The sequence below is a fragment of the Synchiropus splendidus genome, chromosome 7 (genome assembly GCF_027744825.2).
Source record: "Synchiropus splendidus isolate RoL2022-P1 chromosome 7, RoL_Sspl_1.0, whole genome shotgun sequence".
In the NCBI taxonomy this organism is placed as follows: Eukaryota; Metazoa; Chordata; class Actinopteri; order Syngnathiformes; family Callionymidae; genus Synchiropus; species Synchiropus splendidus.
In genome coordinates, this window is record NC_071340.1 from 7,310,536 (window position 1) to 7,334,292 (window position 23,757).

Here is a 23,757-nt window from a genome sequence, read left to right on the forward strand (position 1 = left end):
TCTATTGCATTATTGTAACGTCATGTTGGGGATCAACGGGGCGGAGTTACTCTACTGTTTTTTTGTTTTTTTATTTATTGTGAACACAAATATACAAGGGACATTCAGCTATCACAGGATTGCACACACTGTAGTAACGCAGTCTAATACAAGACCACCAAAATGATCCAGGACTTCCGTTTTTTATACCTCACAATAAACTTTCCAGAAAGAATACAAAAGTCCACGCAGTGTTGGGGACACAATCTCAGCCTGTACACAAACCTTTCAGTCGCTCAATAGACATCGCTTCTAAAAAGACAAAAATAAAGTCAAAAACATGTACAATGCACTGACACAGAAAGTCAGCTGTGTTAATAGACATGCAACAAGTAACAAAACTTGCTGAAATCATCATTAAAAAAAAACCTAAAACCGGTCAAAATTGCATAAATACTTTGTACAGTTCATTGTTCTGCGATGATTTTAAAACGTCAAACGGAATCAGATCAAACTTTTTGTACACAAAAAGGTGCAAAGCAACTCGACCAGGTGGATGATTGCACGTGAAATTACAGTACACATGAACGTAAATGGGGACGGAAGGAGAGCAGAGCTCAGCCACCACCTTTTTCACACTGACATACGGGTGTGGAGACTTGGTTCCAGGTCCAAGTCCTGGATTTATAATCTCATAATTTATGACAACCAGCGGCAATAAAATGTGTATTTTGAAGTTAAAGGATGATTTGATGCCGAAAGGTTGGTGCGACGGCAGCAGCCCAGTAGCTCAGGCTTGTTGTTGAGTTTGGACTTCAGACTATATACTCTTGATGTGCTAATCACGGCTTTGGACACTCCTCGTCTCATTTCCAACCTGTTCCTGCTTTGGTCACTCATTCATTCATACAATCTCCATTGTTCTGTTGAAGTTTCAGTAAAGCAGTTCCAGTAACATTTTAATTTTATGCACTACATCAATTTAGTTTCATATGTACGCACATATGGAATCTTCATTGGTATTTATCGAAGTTTCAGTTTCTTCAAGGTGCAGTTCACGCCATAAAATAACTGATAGAAACCCTTTGCCCAACTTAAACCTTGGCATTTTCCATGAGCTAACAAGCCTAAATGTTCAGAATTTAGTTTAAAATGTATACATAATTTTAAAAATAGATCTGGAAAAAAATGCCTTCAAATTTCACACAGAAAGTTATGTAAGTAAGCACATGTTCCCATGTGATCTAACATGATAATGCCAGTGTCTTTTGGAATCCTGACTTCATCACTTGAAACAGATGGGCAGATTTGATGACAAAAGTGGGCATTAAAAGTTTATATTTTTGGCACAAACATTACCTGCACGAGCGAAAGTGTATGTCGATTTGTGGACAAATATGTGTTCAACAGAAGATAAAAAAGATGTTGAAAATAAAATAATTTGCGTTACGTCAAAATACACATTTAAACCACTAGAGGGCAGTGCACATTTCACCACTTTAAAACCAGGCATAATATTATAGTTCGATTGACATCTATGTCTTATGTTTCTGTGAACAAAACAACACCAATGAGACCCATGGCAAACACTTACGGATCCTTCTATCTTGGATTTGAGCTGCTCAAATAATGCCAGACAGTGAGAATAGGAGTAAAGAGTAAAAAAAAAACAAGAAGAATCCCTTTTGAATTTGAATGATAACAAAAATAAGGCGGCAGAAAGACAAGTAATAGAGTGTGGTTATTTTACCTCAAATTATTTCTTACAGAAGTCGAACCAAACACCTTCGTAGACAAACAAACGTCATGATATGGTTTCAAAATAAAGTCTGAAATGACGACGTGTCCGGTCTGACAGAAGCAGTGACAAATTCACCATCATGGGAATAACACGGAACAAAAAACGGTGACTCGAGCGAATAAAAAGAAAAAAAAAAACCCAAGAAACATTTTGGCCAATGATGGTTAGCGTCTTTCTCTGGCTTCACACCGTGGGAAAATTAATCGCACACTTGTAAACGATTTTAAAAAAGTAATTTTGCATAACTAGATCCACTAGTGACAAGAATTATTGACATTCGTTTCCCCCCACACCGCCGTGACACAACAATTGTTTTAAAGCCGGGAGGTTGTTAGTCACAACACTATGTTACAGGCGTTCTTTAAATTATTGATCGTATTTCTTTCAATTGATCCTCTCACGAGTTAAAAAGGCTGTTATAACTATTTACATATAAACATTTTGATCCGAGCGCAGAAAGAATTCAATCATGCTAGTGTGTAGCCTTCATGTGACAAGGTGCTGATGGAGGGCTTCTTTTTTTTTTTCTTTTTTTTAAGTTTGCTTCACGTCCACCTCAGCCTTGTCAGTGCTTCTGTACATGAGAATGCGTAGTACGGTGGAGGAGAGTTACAGTGAGGAAGCTGGAGGACAGAACATCTCAGCAGGTCGGCGAGTTTCTACCGAGCCGCAGTCAGTTTTTGCTGCCGTCCTCCGCCCCGCGCTCGTGCTGCAGGTTGTAGTAACAGTTCTGACAGACCCGCACCGGCGAGGAGATTTTCAGACGCTTGATCTCTGACTGGAAGCGGCTGCATCTGTGATCCAAGAGGAAACAGTCAGTTTTGATATCGATAAGTATTTTTTTTGTTTTACTTCAAAACATTTTTAGAATTGATACAGCTGGAAACTAGATCATGTTTATATCTACTCTGAATTAGATAAAAAGAGAAGTGTAAATTGGCTCCAGGGAATCTGCTTCTTACTTCTGGCAGAAGAGCTGGCCGCAGTTCCTGCAGTGGTGGCGCCGCTCCGTGAGTGAGAAGCGAACTGTGCAGCCAGAGCAACTGTCCACCACCTCATCCTTCACCCAGTGGTCAGCTGCTGACCGACCCGGCTGGTCGCTGACCGACCAGCTGAAGACTCGACCGCGTCCATCACCTACCAGGATTTTACTGTGGTCCCTGACAAGGAAGCAAGATAAGAAATAAAGTTTGAATTCACACCAACATTTGAGTCGTTTCTGAAATTTGTTGTGGCCCCTCAAAGCAGCCCTCGCACATCCGATGTTCTGTTAAAACTGATCATCAGTGAGAACCTGCTCTGAATGTTCTCATAAGAGAAAACAAAAGTAATGATGTCATACTTACTTGGAGATGGCGAGCGAGGTGATCTCAGCAGGGTGAGCGTTGTCCTTGCGATCAAACGCAGTGTGCATGGTGAGTTTGCTGCGGAACACCAGCTGGCGCTCCCATCTGTGGCCTGGGTAAAACAGTCGGTTGAGAGCACAGACCAACCAAAGGCAACAAAAGGGGTCATGATAGCACCTGTACCTGCTCGGAGCTGGTTGTATGTCCGTGCTTCCATGGCAGATGAGTGAACCATCTGAGGCATCAGACTTTGGCTGGGATGAGCTGGATGAGGATGGGGGCCTCTAGTTTGGCCCTCAGAGTAGTTCACAAACACAAAACCTTCCTTCTCGTCGATGCTGAGCGTGTCTGACCAGCGATGAGAGTCGTCTGAACCGCTGTCCATCGACCAGGAGGCGCCGGGTCGGGCAGAAGGACCTTTCACATGATGAGCTCACGTTAGGATAAAATACAAAACAATATTTCTCTCATTCAAATTATTTCATAAATGATTCCTCATTGTCTGCTCTACGTACGTCAGAGCAACAGCACAAAACTAGATCTGCACGTCAGGAACTTGTACCTCTGGGCCTGTGCACAGTGCTGCCTGGCTGGCTCCCTCCTCCTGTTGACGGGTTCCTTGGTGCTTTGGGTTCCTGACTCAGACTGGGCTCCTCTCCGTCTGACTCACTGCTGTCGTCATCGCCACCATTGTGACTCTCACTGCCTTCTGTGACAGTTAAAGGAGTGAGTTATTTACGTTACTGTCGCTCCAGCTCTTCCGTCGACACTCACCGATCTTCTCTTCGCTGATACAGTCGGACACATCTGGCTCGACTGGCTCTGGAGCCGGGGTCTCAGGGACTTGTAGGAACTCGGTTCTCCAAAACTACAAAGAAATGAGTTGATAATCATGATTCTCAACTAAGTCAAATAAACATTGTTTGTATGTGAGGAGACTCTTTTATTTTTTATTTAAATAGACAGTGGTTACCCTGACGACACCGTCCGAGTGTCCTGTGACGATGACGTTCTGCGTGTCCCATTCGTTCATCTCAGACACACAACAACACAAGATCTGCTGGCTGCGGCCAGTGAAGGTGTTGGCGCTGGCGATGGGGCTTCCGTTGATGCTCCAGACGTGAATGTAAGTGCCGGCACAGGACACAATATCACCCTGGAGGGTAAAAAAAATAAATGAATAAAGTTCATCTCAACAAACAGTGAAGTGACTACGCTCACAGTCAGTTCATTGATGCACAGTGCGGAGACGGGCGCTCGATGTCCTCTCAGCTGAGTGACGAAGGAAAGTTTATTGAGGTCCCAGATAATGCATGTTCGATCCCTGGAGCCACTGACAACAATGTGGTACGCAGATGAAGCAGTCAGACACGTGACGGCGTCTGTGTGGCCGAGCAAAGCCTGGGGCACAACCACAAATTCAAAGGTTAGATTAGACAACAATATCTAAATGCTGCTGTGCTTTCACCTGTTTCAGGGTGAGTGACTTGGCCCGCTCTTTAGACGTCCCCGTCTCCCACACACAGATGGCGGTGCTGGTGCCGCCTGTGATGACCAACTTTGGATTTGGACAAATGGCGCAGAGGATCTGACCCCACTCTGACAAACACTCATACACCACCATGGCCTGAGTTTGAAAAAGAGCGATGAGAAGTTGCTGATGAATCTGTAGCTACATCTGAAACAGCGAACAGCTACTTGGAGTGGGACACAGCAACAGTTGATAAGTCAGAAACATTTATGACATCACATATTTTAAATATGTTCGGACTTAAGTTGACCAATTCTCATGACCAACCTTGTCAGATTCATAGTTGGCAAGGCGGCAGCTGAGGTCAGCATAGCCCCAAGCGAATGTCTTGCTCCATGTTGGCGGAACCAGGACTTTGTTTTGCTCCACTGCCAGGATGCCTTTGTCTGTGCAGACGACCTGACCCACGGGCTCCTTCAGTTCTGTAGAATTATAGAAGAATGCGTTAATCTGAAGGTGTTTGTGCGTGTTTGTTTATACTGCCTAGTGGGAAACAATTCTTGACAAGACACTACCCTTGTCTGGTCCCCACAGGTCCAAACCTCAATTTGAGGATGAAGAACTACAAAATAACTGGGTCATTACAATTGAGTTTCAGTTTGGTTCAGAGTCCTGCTTAAGGTGAGCCATGTGTTTTGGATGGTTAGGTTTAGGGTGAGAGGCTGGGGAAAGGGTTATGGCAATAAGAAAACTCACAATGTCCCAACAGGAATAGCAATACAAACGTGTGTGTGCTGGCATGTTTTGCCTTATTTATGAGTACCAAGTCAACTTCTTGTGAGGACATTTTGCTTTGTGAGGACATTTTGGCCAGTCCTCACAAGGTTTAAGGTTAAAACGTCAGTAAAAGTAGTTTATTATAATCCAGTGCAAGTTTGGTTCAGAGTCTTGGATAAGATTAGCCATGTGTTTTCGATGGTTAGGTTTAGGCGGAGAAGCTGGGGAAGGGGTTATGGCAATGAGAGTTCCTCACAAAAATAGCAAAACACATTTGTGTGTACGTGTGTGTGTTCACCTTTGACTGGTGTGAGAGAAGGTCTGAGATTGTCCAGATGGTGGAAGAATATCTTGTCACTGCTGGAACTCGGAGGGGCGCTTGCCACGTCCCCATTGGCTTTGCTGCGAACACGTTTAGGCGGGTGTGGCTTCTTAAACAGCTGAAAAGACAATATTCCAGTTAAATGCAGCCATGTAAACAAATCCGTCTGTCCAAGTCTGGGTTTTCCAGACCTGCTTGGGGATCTGCCCGAAATTGTTGATGAAGCCAATTGTGGCCGTCTCCTTCAGAGGGTCGTTGATATTGTAGATGTCCACTTGACCTTCGTAGAAAAGGTGATGGAACACGTTGACAGCCTCCACTGCTGGGGGTCCCTGCTGCTTATAGCCGAAAATCAGGTCGATCCACTCGTGCAGGTGAGCGGAGACATAATCACACTCGAGAGCCTGCAGCAGGATCACAGCAGGGGTTGAATGAATCATATTACAGCGACAGTTCACTCGCTGACTTTGATTATCAGACCTCTCTGTGGACTCTGATGAACTCCCGGGGGTCACCTTTGGCCCAGGGGGGCAGGATCACATCACCAAGCTTTGTTCCATTCTGCTTTGCACCTGATGAGATGGCAGTAACAGAGAACCTGAGTGACAGCTATTCTTGAGTGCCACAGGCTACTGAACTACTGACCGAGGTCAAAGTTGTTGGAGTTGAGTAGGAACTCTGGCAGATAAAAGAACTCTGGGATCAGCTCCTTGACATCAGCCATGTTGTGTTTGGAGGCAGAGAGCCAGGCTTCACGCACACTGTGGAACATTCTGTCCGCCAGGTCAAAATGTCCTCCCTGGGGAAGCCGCAAAATATTCCGTTTTTGAATTACAAATATGAAAAGTAGTGTAAAATGTGAATAGAAATATAGTATTGTATATTATGTTTGAGACACCATACTGCTACAGTGCACAATCAACAACTCAACACTTGTCACAAAGATGAACCCATAACCTGCAAACGGAGGAAGATCTGGGTGAAGGGCTCCATCCGGACCAAATAAGAGGCCACGATCATGGCTGAAGAGTAGTGAGTGCCGTAGTGATAGGCAGGTGTTTCACCTACAAGTACACAAGTCACATATTTGTGCTGCAATTGCAAACAATTTGAAACTCTTTTTCATGATGTGCCAATTAAAGACTGAAAATATAGTAGCAAAAAAAAGAGGACCTCTTGCAGCTGGCAAATTTGACGGTCGATTTGACTTGATTGAGAATAACCCATCTGCACGAAACTCACGAAGCTACAGCAGAGCACGGTGCTTGCAATTCAGCGCTCTACCACCAGAGAGCAGCAGTCCCCAATATGGTCTAATATGTCAATATGCTTTGAGTCATGTTGTTGCTGCTTGTTTTTCAATAAGCTGCAGCTCTTCAGGGGTCTAATGAACCAAGTATTTATGAAGTGACAACTCATTTTCATAGATGTTTGTGTGTCAAGTTCAAATGTTCAAAAGGCAACTGCTGAAGTCAGAGGTCACCGCTGACAAAATGACCAAACAGAGGTTGGTGATTTGACACAGATCTAATATTATCTCTTATCAGTTGGCCCCCTTAGAGGGCAAAAATAAATCAATTGACTCACCATTGGGGTCCTCCCAGTCCTTGTACCTCTTCTTGTATTGGGTCAGTCTGTCATCAGTCTGAGCTCCCATTGGTTTAGCAAGGTTGCGAAATGTCTTTGGGCTGTTGAGGTCTAACTCCTGTCCATCAAAAGCAACAAAACATTACCAAATTGTTTCATCTAATCGTGAACAGTTGCCATAGACCTGATGACGCCAGTTACCTCAGAGTCGAAGTCAGCCAGGATCCAAGGGAAGACTGGATACTGCATCAAGTCGTTGTAGGAGCGTCCGGCCAGAGTATTCAGGTGCATCAGGTACTGGAAGTTGCTGATCTCCCCACGCTGAAAAACAGCTCAGGTACATTAGCAAAGTGCAGATTTTTCTGAATTGTATGTTCATGATCTTGACACCACAGAACTTGCCTCCCATCTCTGGGTCACAGATTTCTCCCCAACCAGGGTACTGAGAAGACCAGACCTGAAAGAACCCAGATCATTGTTAATATTAAATAGCGCTTATACAACAAAGTTATTCATCAAACAAGCTTAAGGTGGATGTTATCAAACAGATGTTACAAGAAATCTCACCCTTGTTCAACACTTGTGTTTGGCCTCTGGCCGGATACTGACTCTGAGCTGTCAGCTAGTGACGGCACCACCGCCAAGAACCTACAAAACATGCAGTCATGATTAAAAAACACTTTGAACATTTAAAGAAGACTGATTGACAGCTACAGTGAGTTACTAAAATATTCAAGAAGACAAATGCACAGCACCTTTGGTACACTTTGTTGCGAACGCCCTTCTGGAATGCTAACAAGTAGTTCCTTCCATCAGCAGAAAAGACCTCCACTGCCATAGGCTGAGAGAAACAACACACCAGAGAAAAGTCATGGTCACAACTTCACAAGCACGACAGAAACATCCCTCTGTCTGTGCTCAATGAAAACCCCATGTGTAAGCACACATCTAAAAATGGCACTTCACTGCTCTGACCTGCAGCAGATATCGTCTCTTGTGCACCTCCTTGATGTCCTCATAAGCAAAGATGCTGCAGGTTCTCTTCAGCTGGCTTTGACCTTGTCTGGCTCCGCGGGGGATGATTGCTTCGTGCAAACTGAATCAAAAACAGAAAGCAATGAGTCAATACTTGGACACAAATGCATGTCGTAATCAAGGAGCGAACAAAAACAGCTAACAGAGGCTCTATATCTCTGTAGTCTCTAAAACTTACACTCACTGAGCAGCATTACATCATGAATGCAGTAGCTGCCAGAGGAATGACATCACCCTAAGAGTAGGAAAGTGAACTACATCTGCAGTCAGTGGAAAACAGGGTGTGATATTCACAATCTAAGCAGTGTTGGGCAGTATTCGGTTTATTCACAAATGCTCTCATACTGAGACATGGGAAAGTGAATGCTCATCTGTTTCTGTTGAGGGTTGTATGTCCTGTGAAATGGTGCATTGCTGCTGAACAGCTACACAAAACCTTTATGTAAATAAGCAGCGCTGGGCAAACTAGAACAGTCAAACAATAATTCATCAGCCGTTATCTGTAGAACCTAATTTCATTTTCTTCTGTCACAATTGTTCTCTATTTTGAGCTTGCCATTGAGATGTCAAAACATTCCTTTGCATTTCAGTCAGTTTTGTTTGGTTTTGAGCACCGTATTGGACCTACTTAGAGGGCAGAGTGTCGATGTCCCGGATCTCTCTGGACACGGTCATGGTGTACCCATCGATGACATAGAAATGTTCCTTTCCAAACAGCAGCAGACCTTCGCTTGTGTCCAGCCCCTGCACTCTTGCGCAGCGGTACATGTGCTGAATCTGCAAAAACATTGGACCACAGAAGTCGAATTTAAACAAGAGAAAGTGTAATCCGATGAAAGATTGTCACCCTAGAGTTGCTTCAATCATAGCTCAAGCTGCAGGAGAATTACCTCGTCCTTGGTTTCTTAAGTTAGCCACACCATACAAGACAAGAAAACTTACTAGATCAGGCGTTGCCATAAGCCTGCTTTAAGTAATCTGTTCATACAATAGTAGCACATTGTACGCCACATGTGGTCATTTTCTGCCCTCACCTTCTCTCCCTCCTCCAGGAGGCGCAGCAGCGAAGTGTTGTCGGTCCTCTGCTCCTCCTCCGGGCCTCCTGACTCCAGCAGCTGGTCCTGAAGCTGGTCCTGACTGTCCTCGTCAGCTCCATCTGCTGTTGACCGAGACCTTTTCAGTGGAGCTTTCACCAGGCCTGAGGAAGGAATACAAAGAAAAACGTACTTAGATATTTAGGACTCTAGATTTGCAAACATATATTACCATAAATAAACAACGTATTCATATTTGCATTAGCAGCATATTAGTCAATCGTGATGGGTTAAATGACACAGATGCATCAATGCATTTTGAAATACGTGGAGTGATAGACGTGGGTCAAACATGTGTCACTTAAGAAGACAGCAAATTAGTCTGTCCTACACCCAGTGAGATAACATTTTACCCATCACTATTGGACGACAAATAATAATTATTAAGAAGTGAGTCACATCTTGTTCAGCCTGACAATACTTCACTCTGGCACGGTCAGCAAAAGTGCACACTAAACAGCGCTATAATTGACCGATTATCAACTGTACATAAGCAAGTGATTGGTTGAGGAATCACAAACTGTACTGCTTATAAACACATGTATGCACAGAAAACAAGTGTGAGCTGAGAACAATACCATCTTTTCTTAGTCAGTTTAGTACCTTTGACTCTAGCAATGGTGTCCTCGCCGTGTTCAGGTTCATGCTGTGTGGTCTCCCCCTCGGTGTTATGCTCCACAGAGTGCTGATACATGCCAGGGTTTCCAGACAGCAAGCGCATGTAGTACTCTTTACTGTCGTAGCTGATAGCACGCCGGTAACGCTGGGGCTTCTGCAGATACAAGGCTTTGCGTCAGAAAACAAGATTTAAGGATGAACAGACACAAGCTGTGTCTGTTTGTGTAGCAGCTTGCTACAGTCCATATGAGTCCATGACTGAAAAAAAGACATTTATATAGTCATTTATAAAAGTGTGCACTCCTAATCTTGGCATCACTGGAGGCCAGAATAACCCAGGGTGAGATTCAAGTTACAGGCACTTGCACAGCAAGTTATAAAATGTTAATTTCAAACTCAATACAACACAAAAGAAAAAAAAGCTCTTTTTCAGCAACAACAACCCTTTCATTTCAGGTCCTGAGAGCTGCAGTGATTATCATGCACCACTTCAAGCCCTGGTACGTCATCCAGGAGTACCTGCAAACAGTCAAGATCCCACACTAGAGATGAAGACAGCAGGGGCACCAGGGCGGGGTAAAGAGGCTGCAGAAGGCCAAGAAAGGAAGCTACATCACCAAATGGGTGATTCAATAACATAGCGTCTGTTTTTTTTTCTCGTAAAGATGTACATATACAGAAACAAGGCACACTATTGAAGAAAAGCAGTGATGGCATGAATACCTGTGCTGAATTGGTGTTGTTCTCAGACTCAGGGATGTAAGGGTAGTGAATGTAGAACATGTCATTGCGGACCATCTTCTTCCTCATACGACAAGGACCCTCTGTCATCTCCAGCACAAACTTGTCCAGGTGGGAGCCGATGGGTGGCCCCCAGAGGCCTCGTTCTCGGAGGAGTTCATACTCATTGGACACCCACTCTTCTGTGACGTATTTGAGAGCATTCTGCTGCCGCTGTGGAGGGAAAAAACAACCATCAAATATATGTTCTTGCAGTCGCACCCCACACATTATGTACATTTTCATTACATTACAGAGCGCTAACTGAAAAGTAAAATTCTGCTGGTAAATATAGATAGAGAGTGGTACCTCCTGATACTCCTTGTACTGCATGGCCACCAGGTCGCGAACAACAGCAATGTGAGTGAACATCCACTGGAAGGTTTCCTGGTGTGGAAATAAAAGCTGACCTCACAAACTTCAATTGTGTGTGTGTGTGTCTGTATAGATGTGCTCGTTTTACGAACCTGTGCGGAGAGACTGTTCTTGTTTAGACTGTTCTCCTTCTTATTGCGTCTGACGCCCGTCAGCTTTGAGAGACCAAACCCACTGCTGACCCTGGATAGCTTGGACTGGGTGGCAGGAACCACTGTCTCTCCACGACTGATGTACTTCTTCTCGTGAACTAGTCAGTCAAAAATAGCAGACAAATGTAAGTCATTGGAAAATTCTAAAAAACAAAATGAGTCGAATGCAAAATCTGATCTCACCAAGATGGTTCTGCCAGCTTTTCAAAGCGGGCTCCTCGAGTGCAGGTCGAGCTGTGACAATATCCACATGTCCTCTGTCGTTGCAGGGCAGAGACACTTTAAAAATATCTTCCAGCATCTGTCTCTTGCTATGCATCAGTTCTGTCCAGACTCGATTAACAGCCTTCAGCAGAAGCTGCCTCCCTGCAGGGAAAACAAAGAGTCACCCGCTAAATATCAAACCAGTTGCAATAATAGCCCAGTATTCTTTGGGATAAATAATGACTGAAAGTGACACAAAAAAAGAAATCAAAATCCCACCCTCGCTGACATCATGGCTGTTTGCAGTGTCTGCCTCAGTTTCCGATGACATCATGACATGCCACGTGGTCATCCGGGCCTCAGCTTCCAAACCGAAACCATCCACGTTGCTAGAAAGTAAATCAAAAGCTCAATACCCTCCGATATACCACATGACCCTTTTACTTGCTACTGCCATCAAAATAGGTCGTGTTAGGATGTGTCCGGCAACATTCCTCACCTCTCCTTGGTTATGCAAGTTTTATACAGATAAAACTATTCTGCAATGTATAAGTTGCAAATCAACCATATATAACCTAATAATTAATTGAAAAAAACATAAATGAACCATCAGATCCGAATAATCATGTCAACAGTTTTCCTATATTGTATATTCCTATCTTTCATCACACTACCTACTAGGCAATTTACAACTGTGTGATGAAAATATAAATAATTAAGAGAAAATATTTACACTTAACTGACACTTCTTCTAGATAATATTGTATTCACAAAATGTTCTACAGTTCATGTACAAGTTACATTCAAGTGGCAGCTCAAAAGTCTAAAAGTCTAAAAGTCTTGGTATCATATGATGAACATGAATTCAGACTATTAAATGACAGAGTAAAATGTAACCCCCTTAAATTACATATTGGAAGCAATACAGTTATTTAGACAGAAACTGACCTCCCGCTGTGCAGACAGATGAAACAGTGAGCCAAGCAGGCGACAAAGTCCTGGTCGTGATTGCCTGGTCCCAGCACCAGGTTGCGATTGACGGTCAAAACCCGCAAGGCATCAAGCAAAGCCACCTGCTGTGCTACAGTCTTGTGTGGCCGACAGAGCTGGTACAGCACCGTGCGATTCAGACAGTGGTATATGGTGTCCAGAGAGAGACCCTGAGAACGGCGCTTAGACTGGAGAAAACAAAGGAGATTAAGGGGGTTAGTGAAACATACCTTTCAAGAAAACACTTTAAAACAAGAAGAGACGTTTGGCAAAAAGGAAGGTTAAAGGAAAATGGGAATGTTGTGAGTAAAATTCTTCCTTTTCTTTACAATACTAGCACAGAATAGACAGCTTCTACAGTATTCTTTTTTTCTTGACAGAAATGCTTTGAGAAAAGAAACACATAATCCAATAATCTCCTGGCTTGCACAGTAGTGTGTGGAGATGGATTTACAAAAGAATACAAAGTCCAACAGCGTGGAACAAAAATAAATCCTTCTCTTTAATTCCTGATCTAAACTTAAATTACAACTCAAAATGAGCATGTGTTGAATAGTAAGTTGCTTCTTAGAGTGAAGGCTGACCAAAACTTGCTGCACCTCCACATTTGAATGATCTACTGTGATATGCAAGTGAAAAACACATGAGTCACCTCACTTGCTGTGATGACAACTGAAGAAAAAGTTGCCTCATTTAGAAGTCAAGACATCAGTGGAGACTCTTGTAAACAACCCAATTAAAATTTAGAGAACGAAGCCAGGCAGATGATTCTGTCCAGACGACTGCAGAAGTTTTGTTGCCATGGCAACTCTCCTCAGCAGCTGCTTCTACAGTACATTTGTAACTATGTGTTTTTTTTTAGCTCGATCAAAGATCCACACATTTCGGCAAGCACCTGAAAAATATATATCTGCAGGTCCTAAAACAACTATTTAACACACTATTAATTGTTGTTGAGATGCTTAGAGAAGCTTAACCCATTGTGAATAATTAGGATAATAAATGACATCATTTGAATGAAGGAACATTTGATCCATGCATGCACATAATGGAAAAAATATACAAACCAAAAAATTGTTTTGATTCACAATTTAAAGACGGCAGTGTAGCTCACCTGTCCTATGAGTTGCACAATGAAGTCAACCACCAATTTGGAGTCCTTGTTAAACATGCCCTGCCAGAGCTTGTCCACCACCCGCTGGGTAAAATAGAAGACGTTGTTGACCAGAATCTGGTAGCTTCCTCCGCTGCCAAGTGGAAGCGAGGCATCTTCACCTGGAGGATGAGGAACAAAAAAACAAAGAGTGATTCAATTTGAGGTCTCATGATGGCAAGGAGGTTTATTCAGGTATGACTTACTTGACGTTTCATCGCACTTTACTTCATACCTCATACTTCAGATAATTTACACTAAAACATTTCCGTTTCACCTTTCAACAACACTTCAGTAACGAGTGACAACTAGAGATAGAAAATACTGATACAATCTTTACAGAAAGAAAACAAAAAGAAGAGATGTGAAAGTGCTGACTCGTTTTCAATTCTTAAGAGCACTGTCAGCAAAAAGCTAGTTCATAATGTCCTGCTGTAAGAGCATAGGCCTGCCTCATCTTCTTGGACTACCACATATGCACCATGCAAGTTCTGACCTAGAAGGACATCAGCAGCCAGCAGGTGCTCCATGACACTGTCCAGGACGTTCGACTGAAACTCTTTCTGCTGAGTCCTGGTAGAGCGCTCAGGGGAGGCCTGGACATAGACACAGAGGAATCCATGATTTTAAAAAGCAAGTTAGGAAGTGTTTATGGAATAAGCAGGCTTCCAGAGACAAGCCATTTCAGTACCTCCAGCAGAAGGTCAATGACTGGTGTCTGCTTGCTGGCTGGCGTCATGCACATGTTGTCCATGATCAGAACCCTCATGAAGTCAAAGACATACTTTTTGGCAGGGTGGTTGGTCAGGGAGGTCTTGGAGCCCACATTGCAGTACTCAGACTGGCTGCGATTCATCCCAGAGTCTCCAGCAAACACTTTGAACTCCTCAATGGGAGAACCGGCCTCGTCGTCCAAGTCTGTGACCTGGAATGTAGCGGTTGAAGCATTATGAACATGAACATTCATACTCATTGTTTCATTGTAAATGGCATCTCTGAAGGCTTGAGCTCAATTTCATGAGTTGTCATCAACTCACATGTGTACATCATTTTGGGACAGTTTTTAAGTGTGACAGTATTGCAGTTTAAGTTTACAATAATCCTGGACTTCAGATTTAAGACAATAACACAAGCACTCTTGCAGCTTGTTCTTTAAACATAATCACATCCCACTGTAAAATGGGCTACAAGCTTTGTTTACTCTCACCATCTCTGAGTACGGCCGCATGTTGAAGGGGAAGACAGTCGCAGCCAGAGCGCAGAGGAACTCTGGGCTGTGCCACATCGGTGCAAGGTCCGAAACGTTGTGGTAAAGATACCTAAAGAACTGCATCAGAGTGACTGGGTACTCCCGGAGCCAGGAGCCTTCCTCCTCCGACTGCCAAGGCTGGAAGAATTAAGGAGACAGGTACGTGAGCTCCTGAATGTATGCTGAAGTTGACACCTGACAATTTCTACATCCTCACCAGGTTGAGCATGCTGCGCAGCATGGCCAGCAGCAGGAAGGCTGCCTCAGTGCAAACGCTGTGGATGGAGCCCACAACTGCGCTAGAGGCCGGGATACCAAAGATGAAGGTCCAAATGGAATCCAGATCAAACTGAGAGAAAACCAGAGGTGACAAATGTAAATAATGAACACTAGAAGACCTGGAGAGGTGAAAGTTGATTTAAATGCATGGTAAAAGACTTTTGGGAGGATCGATCAAGATGATCGTATGATGGTACAGTAAGCTATACCATCTACTCATCACAGGAGAGCTCAGCTCACAAGTCAAATGAGTCAAACAAACGAAGATACAAAGCTGAGGTTCAAATTTCAGATTTCAAACAAGAAAGAAAACGGAGATACTGACATGTACCTGCAGGCTGTCTGGCAGCTCGTTGACAGGCTGCTGCAGGAATAGTGCCATGAGCAGAAAGTAGAGCTCCGGGACGTTGGTGTGTTTGGGCAACAGTGTTTGTAACACCGGGAATCCTGGGAAGTGGCAGGCATCCCTGTTGATTTCCCTGAGAGTGGAGCGTCCTCCAGCATTGCGGCCAACGTTGAAGCCTGAAACAGAGAGGGAAGGTGAACAACGCTGATAACAGAAGGAACTGTTGACTTCCTGGTCACAAAAGCTGTACTAGCAGCTTCCAAAACAAGAGTGGTCTTTACGGGGAGCAACAAAAGCTGAGGAGTTTTAACAAATGAGAAATAATGCCACTGGCAATATTCAAAACGCTTGTGCATGTGGAAGAGTCACAGTCCGTTTTGACTACTGACACAGTAATAACATTTGAGTCGTATTTTTTAAACACCCAAGTTGGAAAAATTCTTGGTTCCATTGAAGTGAAGATCCTTTACTTCAAAGTATATTAAAGTCTGTTGCTTTTTATAAATGCAAATTGGAGGAAACTATAAAATGGATAGCTAAAGCCTAAGGAGTGCACTAGAAGCTACGCTATCAGAAACACACACAATAGCTAACCAACTGGTACAGCATACACAGTCAGAAGCAAGACTGACCCAAATGCTCAAACCCAGATTTCACAATCAGAGGTCAAGCATTTTAAGAAAGCTCATAACTAAAGGACGCTGAAACTGCTTCAACTCTGGTGACTATGAATGCAACAGCTGCAGTTGGAAGCTGGGAGGGGTATAAAAGAGGAGACCAACCCTTGGCTGTACGGCGCACAAACTGCGCAGCTTTCTGTTTACTCAACGAAGGCCAACTCCGACGGGAAGCAGTGCCAGAGTGAGGAGAGGCGTCTGCTGAGCCATATTACACGATACAGGACTCACACTACATGTTCTCGTATCTACTATGCCATTATTAGTATGACATCAAGTTCATTTTACAACACAAATATTTCGCTATGCTGCAGCTCCAGCACTCACCCAGCACTGTCCCAATCTTGTTGGTCAGGACAGAGTCAGTGTGGTCCAGCCAGCCGCCTCCAGACAGACCTTCTTTGAAGCGATTCAGGATGGACTGGTTAGACAGCAGAACCACAAGGATCCACAGGGCAGCGGTCACTGTGCTTGAGTGCAGGTGTTCTTCCATGAACATCAACAGCCAATCAAAGCCCAGCGTCCGCACCAACTCCTCACAGGCTCTGCAACAGAAGCATCAACACAGATATGGCCACAATGCTTATGCTCAAGTCTGCTGACTTAAATTTTGTACAATTTTGTACTAGGAACTGACTGTGCATTGACGGTGCACTTCTCTTTGCTTGTGAAGAGCAGTTGCAGCAGGTTGTCCAGCAGACGGTTTCTCAGCAGAATGAGACTTGCAGACAGGAGGCCACCGAAGTCGTCATCATTAGCTGAATGAATAAATAGTGTTTTTCATTGTTGCATGATTGAGAAACAAGACACTTTGTCCAACAAGCATCTTGACAGAAGAGGAATGAAGGAAGTTCAGTCGAACCACAACAGAACACACGTGCGTAAATGATAGAGAGGGGGGAGGACAGGTGAAAATGAAGGAGTAGTTACTGACAGAAATGAGGTTAAGTATTTGAGGATCAGTCATACGAAGTGATGGACATCAAAAGAGGTGCAGGTGAAAGAGCATGTTAGAATGGGAGGGCACGAGTTTCAGGTTGACTTGAAGACAATAGGAGTAGGTGAATGCACACCATCGGTGAAGGTTGAGGAAGCTGTGACCACCAGTGTCACATAATGGCAAAGGATGATGAAGAAGAAGAAGAAGAAGAAGAAGAAGAAATGGTACTTTTTATTTACCTCCATCAATCTTTTCCTCATTATTAATCTCCATGACGACAAACTTCTCACAAACAGCAAATGTAGGCAGAGTAGATGAGATGAATTGTCCAAACCTGTAGGGAGAAATAGCACATTTATTTCAATATCATTTAACTATGATATTAGATAAAAAGCAATTACCGATGACAGAAAGTCCAAATTCTATTTCACCCCAAAGTAATTTCTTACCGCAGCAGGTCGTACGGGTTAGGAAAACCCTGGAGCAGCAGACTGAGAACATTGCTGATGGCAGCCACGGTAGGTTGTGACAGCGATGTGTCCCGGAGCGTCAGCAGCAGCCTGGGAATCAGCTGAAACTCCCTCAGCAGCTTGGCGTTTTTAGCCGCCTCACTGTGTAGAGAAGAAAGTGGCATGTCATTGGAAGAAGTACACATTTTCTTAAAAAATGCATTCATTGTATTGTGTGATTCTCTTGTACCTGGATTCTGTCAGCAGCTCGATGAAATGCTCAAACAGCGACAAATGAAGTTCATATGGGGCGTGGAGCCATACCTGAGAAGCAACAAAGAAACTGAGTCCTCCTCGAGGTTTGTGTTTCACAGTCACTGGTTCTCCTTCCGTCCCCACAAAACCTCTCAACCTTAGCTCCAGAATTATTTAAGGTCCTCATGTCTAAGTGACCTTACCTCAAAATCACAAAGCAGATCCTGAAAAGCGGTGGAGTTGGGAATGATGGAAGTTTCGTGGCCGCTGTCAACAGTTCCCACGAGAGAGAAGGTGAGATGGAGGATGTGACTGTTGAGAAGTGAGCGCTTCTTCTTCAGCAACATCGCCAGCAACTTCACAGGGCGAAGAAGAATATCACGCTCAATCAACCGGGCAGACAAAAAGATGCAATGCAACCACCAGCCTTCGTACATAAACAACAAAAACATGCTGTTATAATCTTACCTGGTAGCCTTTGATACGCTCCATTTCCTTACTGGCCAATGGGTTACTCTTCACAACACACACTAAAGCCTTCACAGCTGCATACAGTCCTTCCACGTCAGACGCCATGGCAACCAGGCCCAATATGGCCGCGGCCCCACCCACGTACTGGAGATTGGTAGCCACAGGCTTGGGCACAAAGGCTCGGACACCTAGAGGATTTCATTATATAAAATTTATAATAAGAACATACAGTGAGTAAATAATTTAAAGGTAATGGGTATTGAAATCACTGATGATGTTCACAGAAGGACCAGCAAGTACATAAAAAAATGACAAATGAAATAGCATTCTTAAGAAACGCTTACCCAAATAGCCGATGACAGCAGCTCCGATGGTACGAGCCGGCCCGTTCAGGTGGCCTGCAGCATTATGGATCAACTTGACTGGTGTGGCGTTTTCATGCGAAGACACAGCGAGCTACAGAGGACGCAGGACGTAAATAAAACACAACAATATCATTCACAAGCAAACAAAATCCCCATATTTAATTATTGTTATTGCAAACTGTGACCTCACCAGTCAGTTATTGAACCTAATTTTCTGTTTTGGCTACAATTATGGTGCAGTTGTTAAGAGTTATGTAATTCCAAATTGTCACCCACATAGATCTACTTCGGTAAAACAAGGCAAAACATTGTAATGTTGTTCTAATTCTTCTTGTTCATTTGATTATCTCAATATCTTCTGTATTTTCTACATTATGAGTAGCTTCTGAGTATAAGTTGCATCACTCAATAAATAAAGCTTGAAGAAGAAAAAGACAAATAAATTGCACTGGACTAGAAGTCGCCTTTTGGAGAGCGAGGGGGATTTTTTTTCTCACAAACCATTCAATGAATTGGCAACATTACAATGGACCTCCCGCAAAGCCACTCGTATTAATCGCTCCCGATTTGAACTCTAACATGGAACGGAAAATGGCCAATCTAGAAGCCAGCTGACTGAGAAAGCAACGGAAGGAATTATGACACTTATTACACTGATGACAGTAAAAATACTAGCTTTTAATCAAGAGAAGCAAATAAATGCAGCTGTTCTCACGTGGTCGGCCCTTTTAGGTGTTTGGCTTATATACAGAAGCAGCAGTGAGTTCCACAAGCAGCCATCGGGTTACAGTCATTTTGTTATTATGCTGATTCTCTCTGAATTTTTTTCCATTCCAAAACACCAAAACTCACCGTAATCTTGTCAGTTTCATTTACACATGTTGTGTTTTCCTGTTGTGACACTTAATTGTGTGTGATCATGTCTGGCTTTCAGAACAACCTTCTTGATCAGTGGTAGGACAAAATCAAGATTGTTGAGGCGCCTCACGGACATGTTGATGATGATGTCATGTTGGTCAGTGTATAACAATATTTAAGAACCGGACAAATTTCAAATTCTTATACATACAAGTCTCAACCGAGTATGTATAACTGTGACTAATAATCCAGAGAATACAGCAGCATTTACTAACTCTCTAACTCTATCTCAGGCTCAGTTACTCTGGCACACTAACAAGTGGGTAAAACTTAACAGGGTAAAAAACAATACCAGCTGTTAGCCACGGTGTAACTAAATGTGATGATAGTGAGGGTGAAAAGCTTAATCTCGAGCTTGCTAACGAAAGAGTGCTAGTAACAGACCTGTTTTGCGATGGCCTTGCTGTCCGGTTTGTTGTATACTTTCCTTATTTTGGCCACAGTGAGAGTGGAGACGGACAGAGCATAGAGGCTGAAGGAGACCTTTTCTTCTGGCACCAGCACCACAGGGGAGGGTGGAGCCACCTCTGCCTTTGTGTCTTTACCTGACAAGATTCCAAAAAATGTATATATTTAGAGCTACGTTGAGCTACCACAATAGAATCTCAGTAGTTTAACTTACATGGGATGTACACAGCCTGGAGGCTCCCAACATTGTTTGGTCCCAGCTCAAAGATGGCCGCTACACTAGTGGCTGGCAGAACCTCCTCCAGGAAGTGGCTAGGTCCCAGACGCCACACAAGAGTGGAGAGCTGGCGCTGAGCTGGTGGCGTTCCGATGTACGCGTATACTGTACTCACAACGGGGGGATTGGTGGATCCGGAGCCACCCGGAGCACTGTGCACATAATGGAGCTGTACAGCAAAAACAGAGAAACAGTCAGAGACATGTCAGCTATCATACAGGTCTACTTTAATTCACTTATTTCTGTCTCATGCCATTGATGACGATGAATATCTTGTACTGTTTAAAGGAGGATATTGTTGGAAAACATTGAATAGAATGAAGTACCATGGAAGTATGTTACACATCTTCGGAAAAGTTGGCAGAACACAGATTTACAATCAACTGTAGCCGAAGTGACTACAGTTCCGTGAGCGTGGAGACATTAGCAGGAAGTGAAGCAATTTCACCAGCAGCTTGTGAGGAAGCTTGTGGTTCCGTGATGTTTCACAATCACAATGTGTTTCCAGTTCTCCACTGGTGGAATACTTTCGATAATTGACAAAAAATAAAGGCTGCAGTGGCTATTCTATATATAGCTAATACACAGGTAGCCAAGGGAGGTCAAAGTTCAACCGACAAAGGGCATTGAAGGACTCATTAGAAGGTACACATAAGGGGATGAACAAAACTTGTACTGGTAACTTCGCCACTATTAATTCAAACTCCAATTGCCTTTTTGATGTGATGATCAAAACACTGAAATCTAAATGCCCACATATACCTCTATTCCAGATGGAATGAAATTGGAATACAACATGATGCATTTTTCATGAGATCAATACATAAGAGATGATGTTACTGACTATAGCTAAAATATGACAACATTAAAAGAACACATTTATTATTTTTGTAATTGATTCGAATGTAAGAAAAACAGAATTGGGAGTATTAATAAATAACTGCCTTAAAGAAAAAAATAAACAATAAAATAGCTTAAAAACACGCACAGATTTGATTGCCAAAACACTACTCGGTTAATATTTGCTTCCAGTAAGTCAGCGGTGACATCATCCAGAGTGAAAAATTACCTTGACGGTATTGATGAGTTGGCCGTCGAGGTAGAGCGTGGCCATGCTGTTCTTCAGCATACCTTTGCTCATGACCAGCACCAGGTGGTGCCACTGGCCCTCAGCGATGAGCTCGCCGCAGCGGAAGCGCGCACAGCAGGGCAGGATTTCATAGAAAGAGGCTTCCTCACTCGACTCGTCTGCTGCTTGATGGCGACAGAAGAGGAACAGATGCAGGGGGTGATTGTCTCTCATGAGTTTAAACTTTGCTACTGCTGGTTAAACGCCACATGTAAAGCCTTCAGAGCAAATTCAAAAATCTCCTCATCTTTGTGCTTCCTCACTGCTCATAGATGTAAACAGCGCAGTCATACAAGACTGAGTGATGAAAACTGAGCCGAGGATACACATCACCCAAAGCAAATATTTTCAGACCTAACCAAACCGCTCAAATGCCAGCCACACACAAGATGTTTACAAAAGCATATGTGTTTTAGAGGCCCAGTCGTGTGATAAGAGCAACAGCAGTCACTGCTTCCACCTATTTTCAATTTGAAAAATGTCTTAATGTCTGATGCCTATTATGTTTATCAAACAGATGTTCCAGCAAAACCATGTTCTCCAGTTTCAAACCTGTGTTTGACCTCTCTGAAGACCCAAAAATTGAGACTGCATTGTGAAATATATTTTTTTGTATCTTTTGGCATCAGATGAACAAGTGTGCTTGCTGGTGGTGTTAACCAAAACTACAGTTCTGGAGACATCTCCACCATTAGACTGATTTGTAAGAATCATTCTCATTTGCTGATGAGTGTGTGAAAGCGTCACTACTCACAGTAGGTCTGCAGTAGCTCTTCCTTGGTGGAGATAGTTAGTGACCGATCTTTGGCAGACAGAACCACAGCCAAGCAGACGTAGTGCTGCTCTGAGGAGTTGGCCCGTCGAACTACAGTCAACAGTCGCACTGGGTGGGCCTGAGGAGCAGAGCTGAAGCGCTCCACACAGAACCAGGTGGAGTAGCTGAGGCCCGATGGTGGAGGGAACAAGCGCTCCCCTAAAGACAAAAAGACAAAAAATGAGTGACAAACTGGAAGCTGTGCTACCAGGAAGAATAATATGTCTATTTCCAACTAATCTTTGGCCTTAGTATTAGCCAGAAGACGGACAGGCTCATATTTGCACCTCTGCAATGGAGTAAGGCGCGGAAAGGGATGAGGAGAAAGGAGGAGAATCGAGGATAGCACCACAGGAGTGATGTAGATAGATGAGATGAAGCGATGAGGTCACAGCAGGAAACACCGGATGAGATGAAAAACGGAGCAGAGGGAAAGGGAGAAGAGAGGAGAGCAGAAGAGACAAGGGAAGCGAGGGGAGAAAAAGAGGACAGGGAAGTTGAAGAAAAAGTGGGGCGTTATCAAGAGAAAGAAGGGAGGTAAACAGTCCAACGAAGTTATGGAGTGAGAAGGAGAGTTGTTGAAGTCAAATGTAGAAAAGGAAACAAAGCTGACCAGGCGGAAAAAAGGGGGAAACATTAAATGGTGCAGGGAGTAGTGTGAGAGGAGCCAAGGTAAAAATAAAGAGAAGCAAGGGACTTTTACAAATTATAAGAAATGAGGATGAACAACAGGGGGGACTAGATGTTGAAAATTTGAAAAAAAGAGAAGAGTAAGAAGAGGATGTGAAGAAGACTGCCATTTTAATGAACACAGAAGAGTGAAAATGGAAAAAGGAGAGAGGCCTGATTTATTTTTAATTCATTTTAGGACGCTTACAGCCATTTTTTTGTGTTTTGGAAACGACATGTTCATCATTGTTTTAACATTCCAGTGGGATTTCAGTGGACTGTTGCAGGAGAAACAAAGGGTAGATGAAGAAAAGCCAGAACAACGAGAGGAGAGTTTTACAGAAACATGCAAGGGAATCATGAACAAAACCGCTACCTGAGCCCATCCCACTCAGCACCGTTCCATCGTTCACGCCTGAGTTGTTGGTGTTGTTGGTGGCCGCGTTGTGCGGTGCCAAGCTCGGCAGGAACAGGCATCTTCAAAGGGGAGAAAGCGGCTTTTATTGCAGGTGAAAATTCAGCACTGATACAGTTCAGTTCCCTCTGAGCTGAGAAAATCCCACACAAGTCATACACTAAATGGTGCTAATTTGAAAATTGTAAGACAGAAATACTGAGTGGAAATATGGAAATTCCAGCAACCTAATGCTCACTGATTAATTATGTATGAAAACAGAGGCGAGGTGGGATGAAAGCAAATATTCAGGCTGCTGTTTTCAAAGACAATCTACTCAGTTTTATCCACTGAACGTTATTTGGAGTTTTTTTTCCCTAAAATGTGCATGATAAAAAACAAAATTAAGACTGAATGTTATTTTTAGAAAACT

The 23,757-nt window shown here is 43.4% G+C and overlaps 1 protein-coding gene across 7 annotated transcripts in view; it reads right to left on the reverse strand.

Annotated features, from left to right (window-relative positions):
• Nucleotides 1–1,633: 1,633 nt before the first annotated feature.
• wdfy3 (WD repeat and FYVE domain containing 3) overlaps nt 1,634–23,757 on the reverse strand; it is a 61,561-nt gene continuing 39,437 nt past the window's right edge. For 3 of the 7 annotated variants that reach the window (XM_053869739.1, XM_053869740.1, XM_053869735.1), the window contains 49 exons: nt 23,307–23,407; nt 22,202–22,420; nt 21,388–21,572; nt 20,256–20,487; nt 20,018–20,178; nt 18,695–18,806; nt 18,348–18,538; nt 18,083–18,235; nt 17,875–17,948; nt 17,625–17,786; nt 17,415–17,509; nt 16,873–16,993; nt 16,563–16,780; nt 15,538–15,734; nt 15,151–15,282; nt 14,892–15,071; nt 14,376–14,609; nt 14,181–14,280; nt 13,646–13,806; nt 12,490–12,719; nt 11,821–11,930; nt 11,521–11,703; nt 11,278–11,435; nt 11,120–11,197; nt 10,754–10,984; nt 10,016–10,184; nt 9,353–9,516; nt 8,947–9,095; nt 8,259–8,379; nt 8,039–8,124; nt 7,851–7,931; nt 7,686–7,740; nt 7,485–7,604; nt 7,284–7,401; nt 6,654–6,760; nt 6,342–6,495; nt 6,177–6,268; nt 5,888–6,100; nt 5,673–5,814; nt 4,925–5,079; nt 4,595–4,753; nt 4,348–4,527; nt 4,100–4,282; nt 3,901–3,994; nt 3,689–3,835; nt 3,310–3,543; nt 3,127–3,238; nt 2,743–2,940; nt 1,634–2,574 (listed from right to left, as the gene is read on the reverse strand). In XM_053869739.1, coding sequence (XP_053725714.1) covers nt 2,454–2,574; nt 2,743–2,940; nt 3,127–3,238; nt 3,310–3,543; nt 3,689–3,835; nt 3,901–3,994; nt 4,100–4,282; nt 4,348–4,527; nt 4,595–4,753; nt 4,925–5,079; nt 5,673–5,814; nt 5,888–6,100; nt 6,177–6,268; nt 6,342–6,495; nt 6,654–6,760; nt 7,284–7,401; nt 7,485–7,604; nt 7,686–7,740; nt 7,851–7,931; nt 8,039–8,124; nt 8,259–8,379; nt 8,947–9,095; nt 9,353–9,516; nt 10,016–10,184; nt 10,754–10,984; nt 11,120–11,197; nt 11,278–11,435; nt 11,521–11,703; nt 11,821–11,930; nt 12,490–12,719; nt 13,646–13,806; nt 14,181–14,280; nt 14,376–14,609; nt 14,892–15,071; nt 15,151–15,282; nt 15,538–15,734; nt 16,563–16,780; nt 16,873–16,993; nt 17,415–17,509; nt 17,625–17,786; nt 17,875–17,948; nt 18,083–18,235; nt 18,348–18,538; nt 18,695–18,806; nt 20,018–20,178; nt 20,256–20,487; nt 21,388–21,572; nt 22,202–22,420; nt 23,307–23,407 — 7,372 coding nt within the window. In that variant the 3' untranslated portion in view covers nt 1,634–2,453. The remainder of the gene's footprint in view (nt 2,575–2,742; nt 2,941–3,126; nt 3,239–3,309; nt 3,544–3,688; nt 3,836–3,900; nt 3,995–4,099; nt 4,283–4,347; nt 4,528–4,594; nt 4,754–4,924; nt 5,080–5,672; nt 5,815–5,887; nt 6,101–6,176; nt 6,269–6,341; nt 6,496–6,653; nt 6,761–7,283; nt 7,402–7,484; nt 7,605–7,685; nt 7,741–7,850; nt 7,932–8,038; nt 8,125–8,258; nt 8,380–8,946; nt 9,096–9,352; nt 9,517–10,015; nt 10,185–10,753; nt 10,985–11,119; nt 11,198–11,277; nt 11,436–11,520; nt 11,704–11,820; nt 11,931–12,489; nt 12,720–13,645; nt 13,807–14,180; nt 14,281–14,375; nt 14,610–14,891; nt 15,072–15,150; nt 15,283–15,537; nt 15,735–16,562; nt 16,781–16,872; nt 16,994–17,414; nt 17,510–17,624; nt 17,787–17,874; nt 17,949–18,082; nt 18,236–18,347; nt 18,539–18,694; nt 18,807–20,017; nt 20,179–20,255; nt 20,488–21,387; nt 21,573–22,201; nt 22,421–23,306; nt 23,408–23,757) is intronic. The other 4 variants (XM_053869742.1, XM_053869736.1, XM_053869738.1 and 1 more) reach the window with 4 other exon arrangements.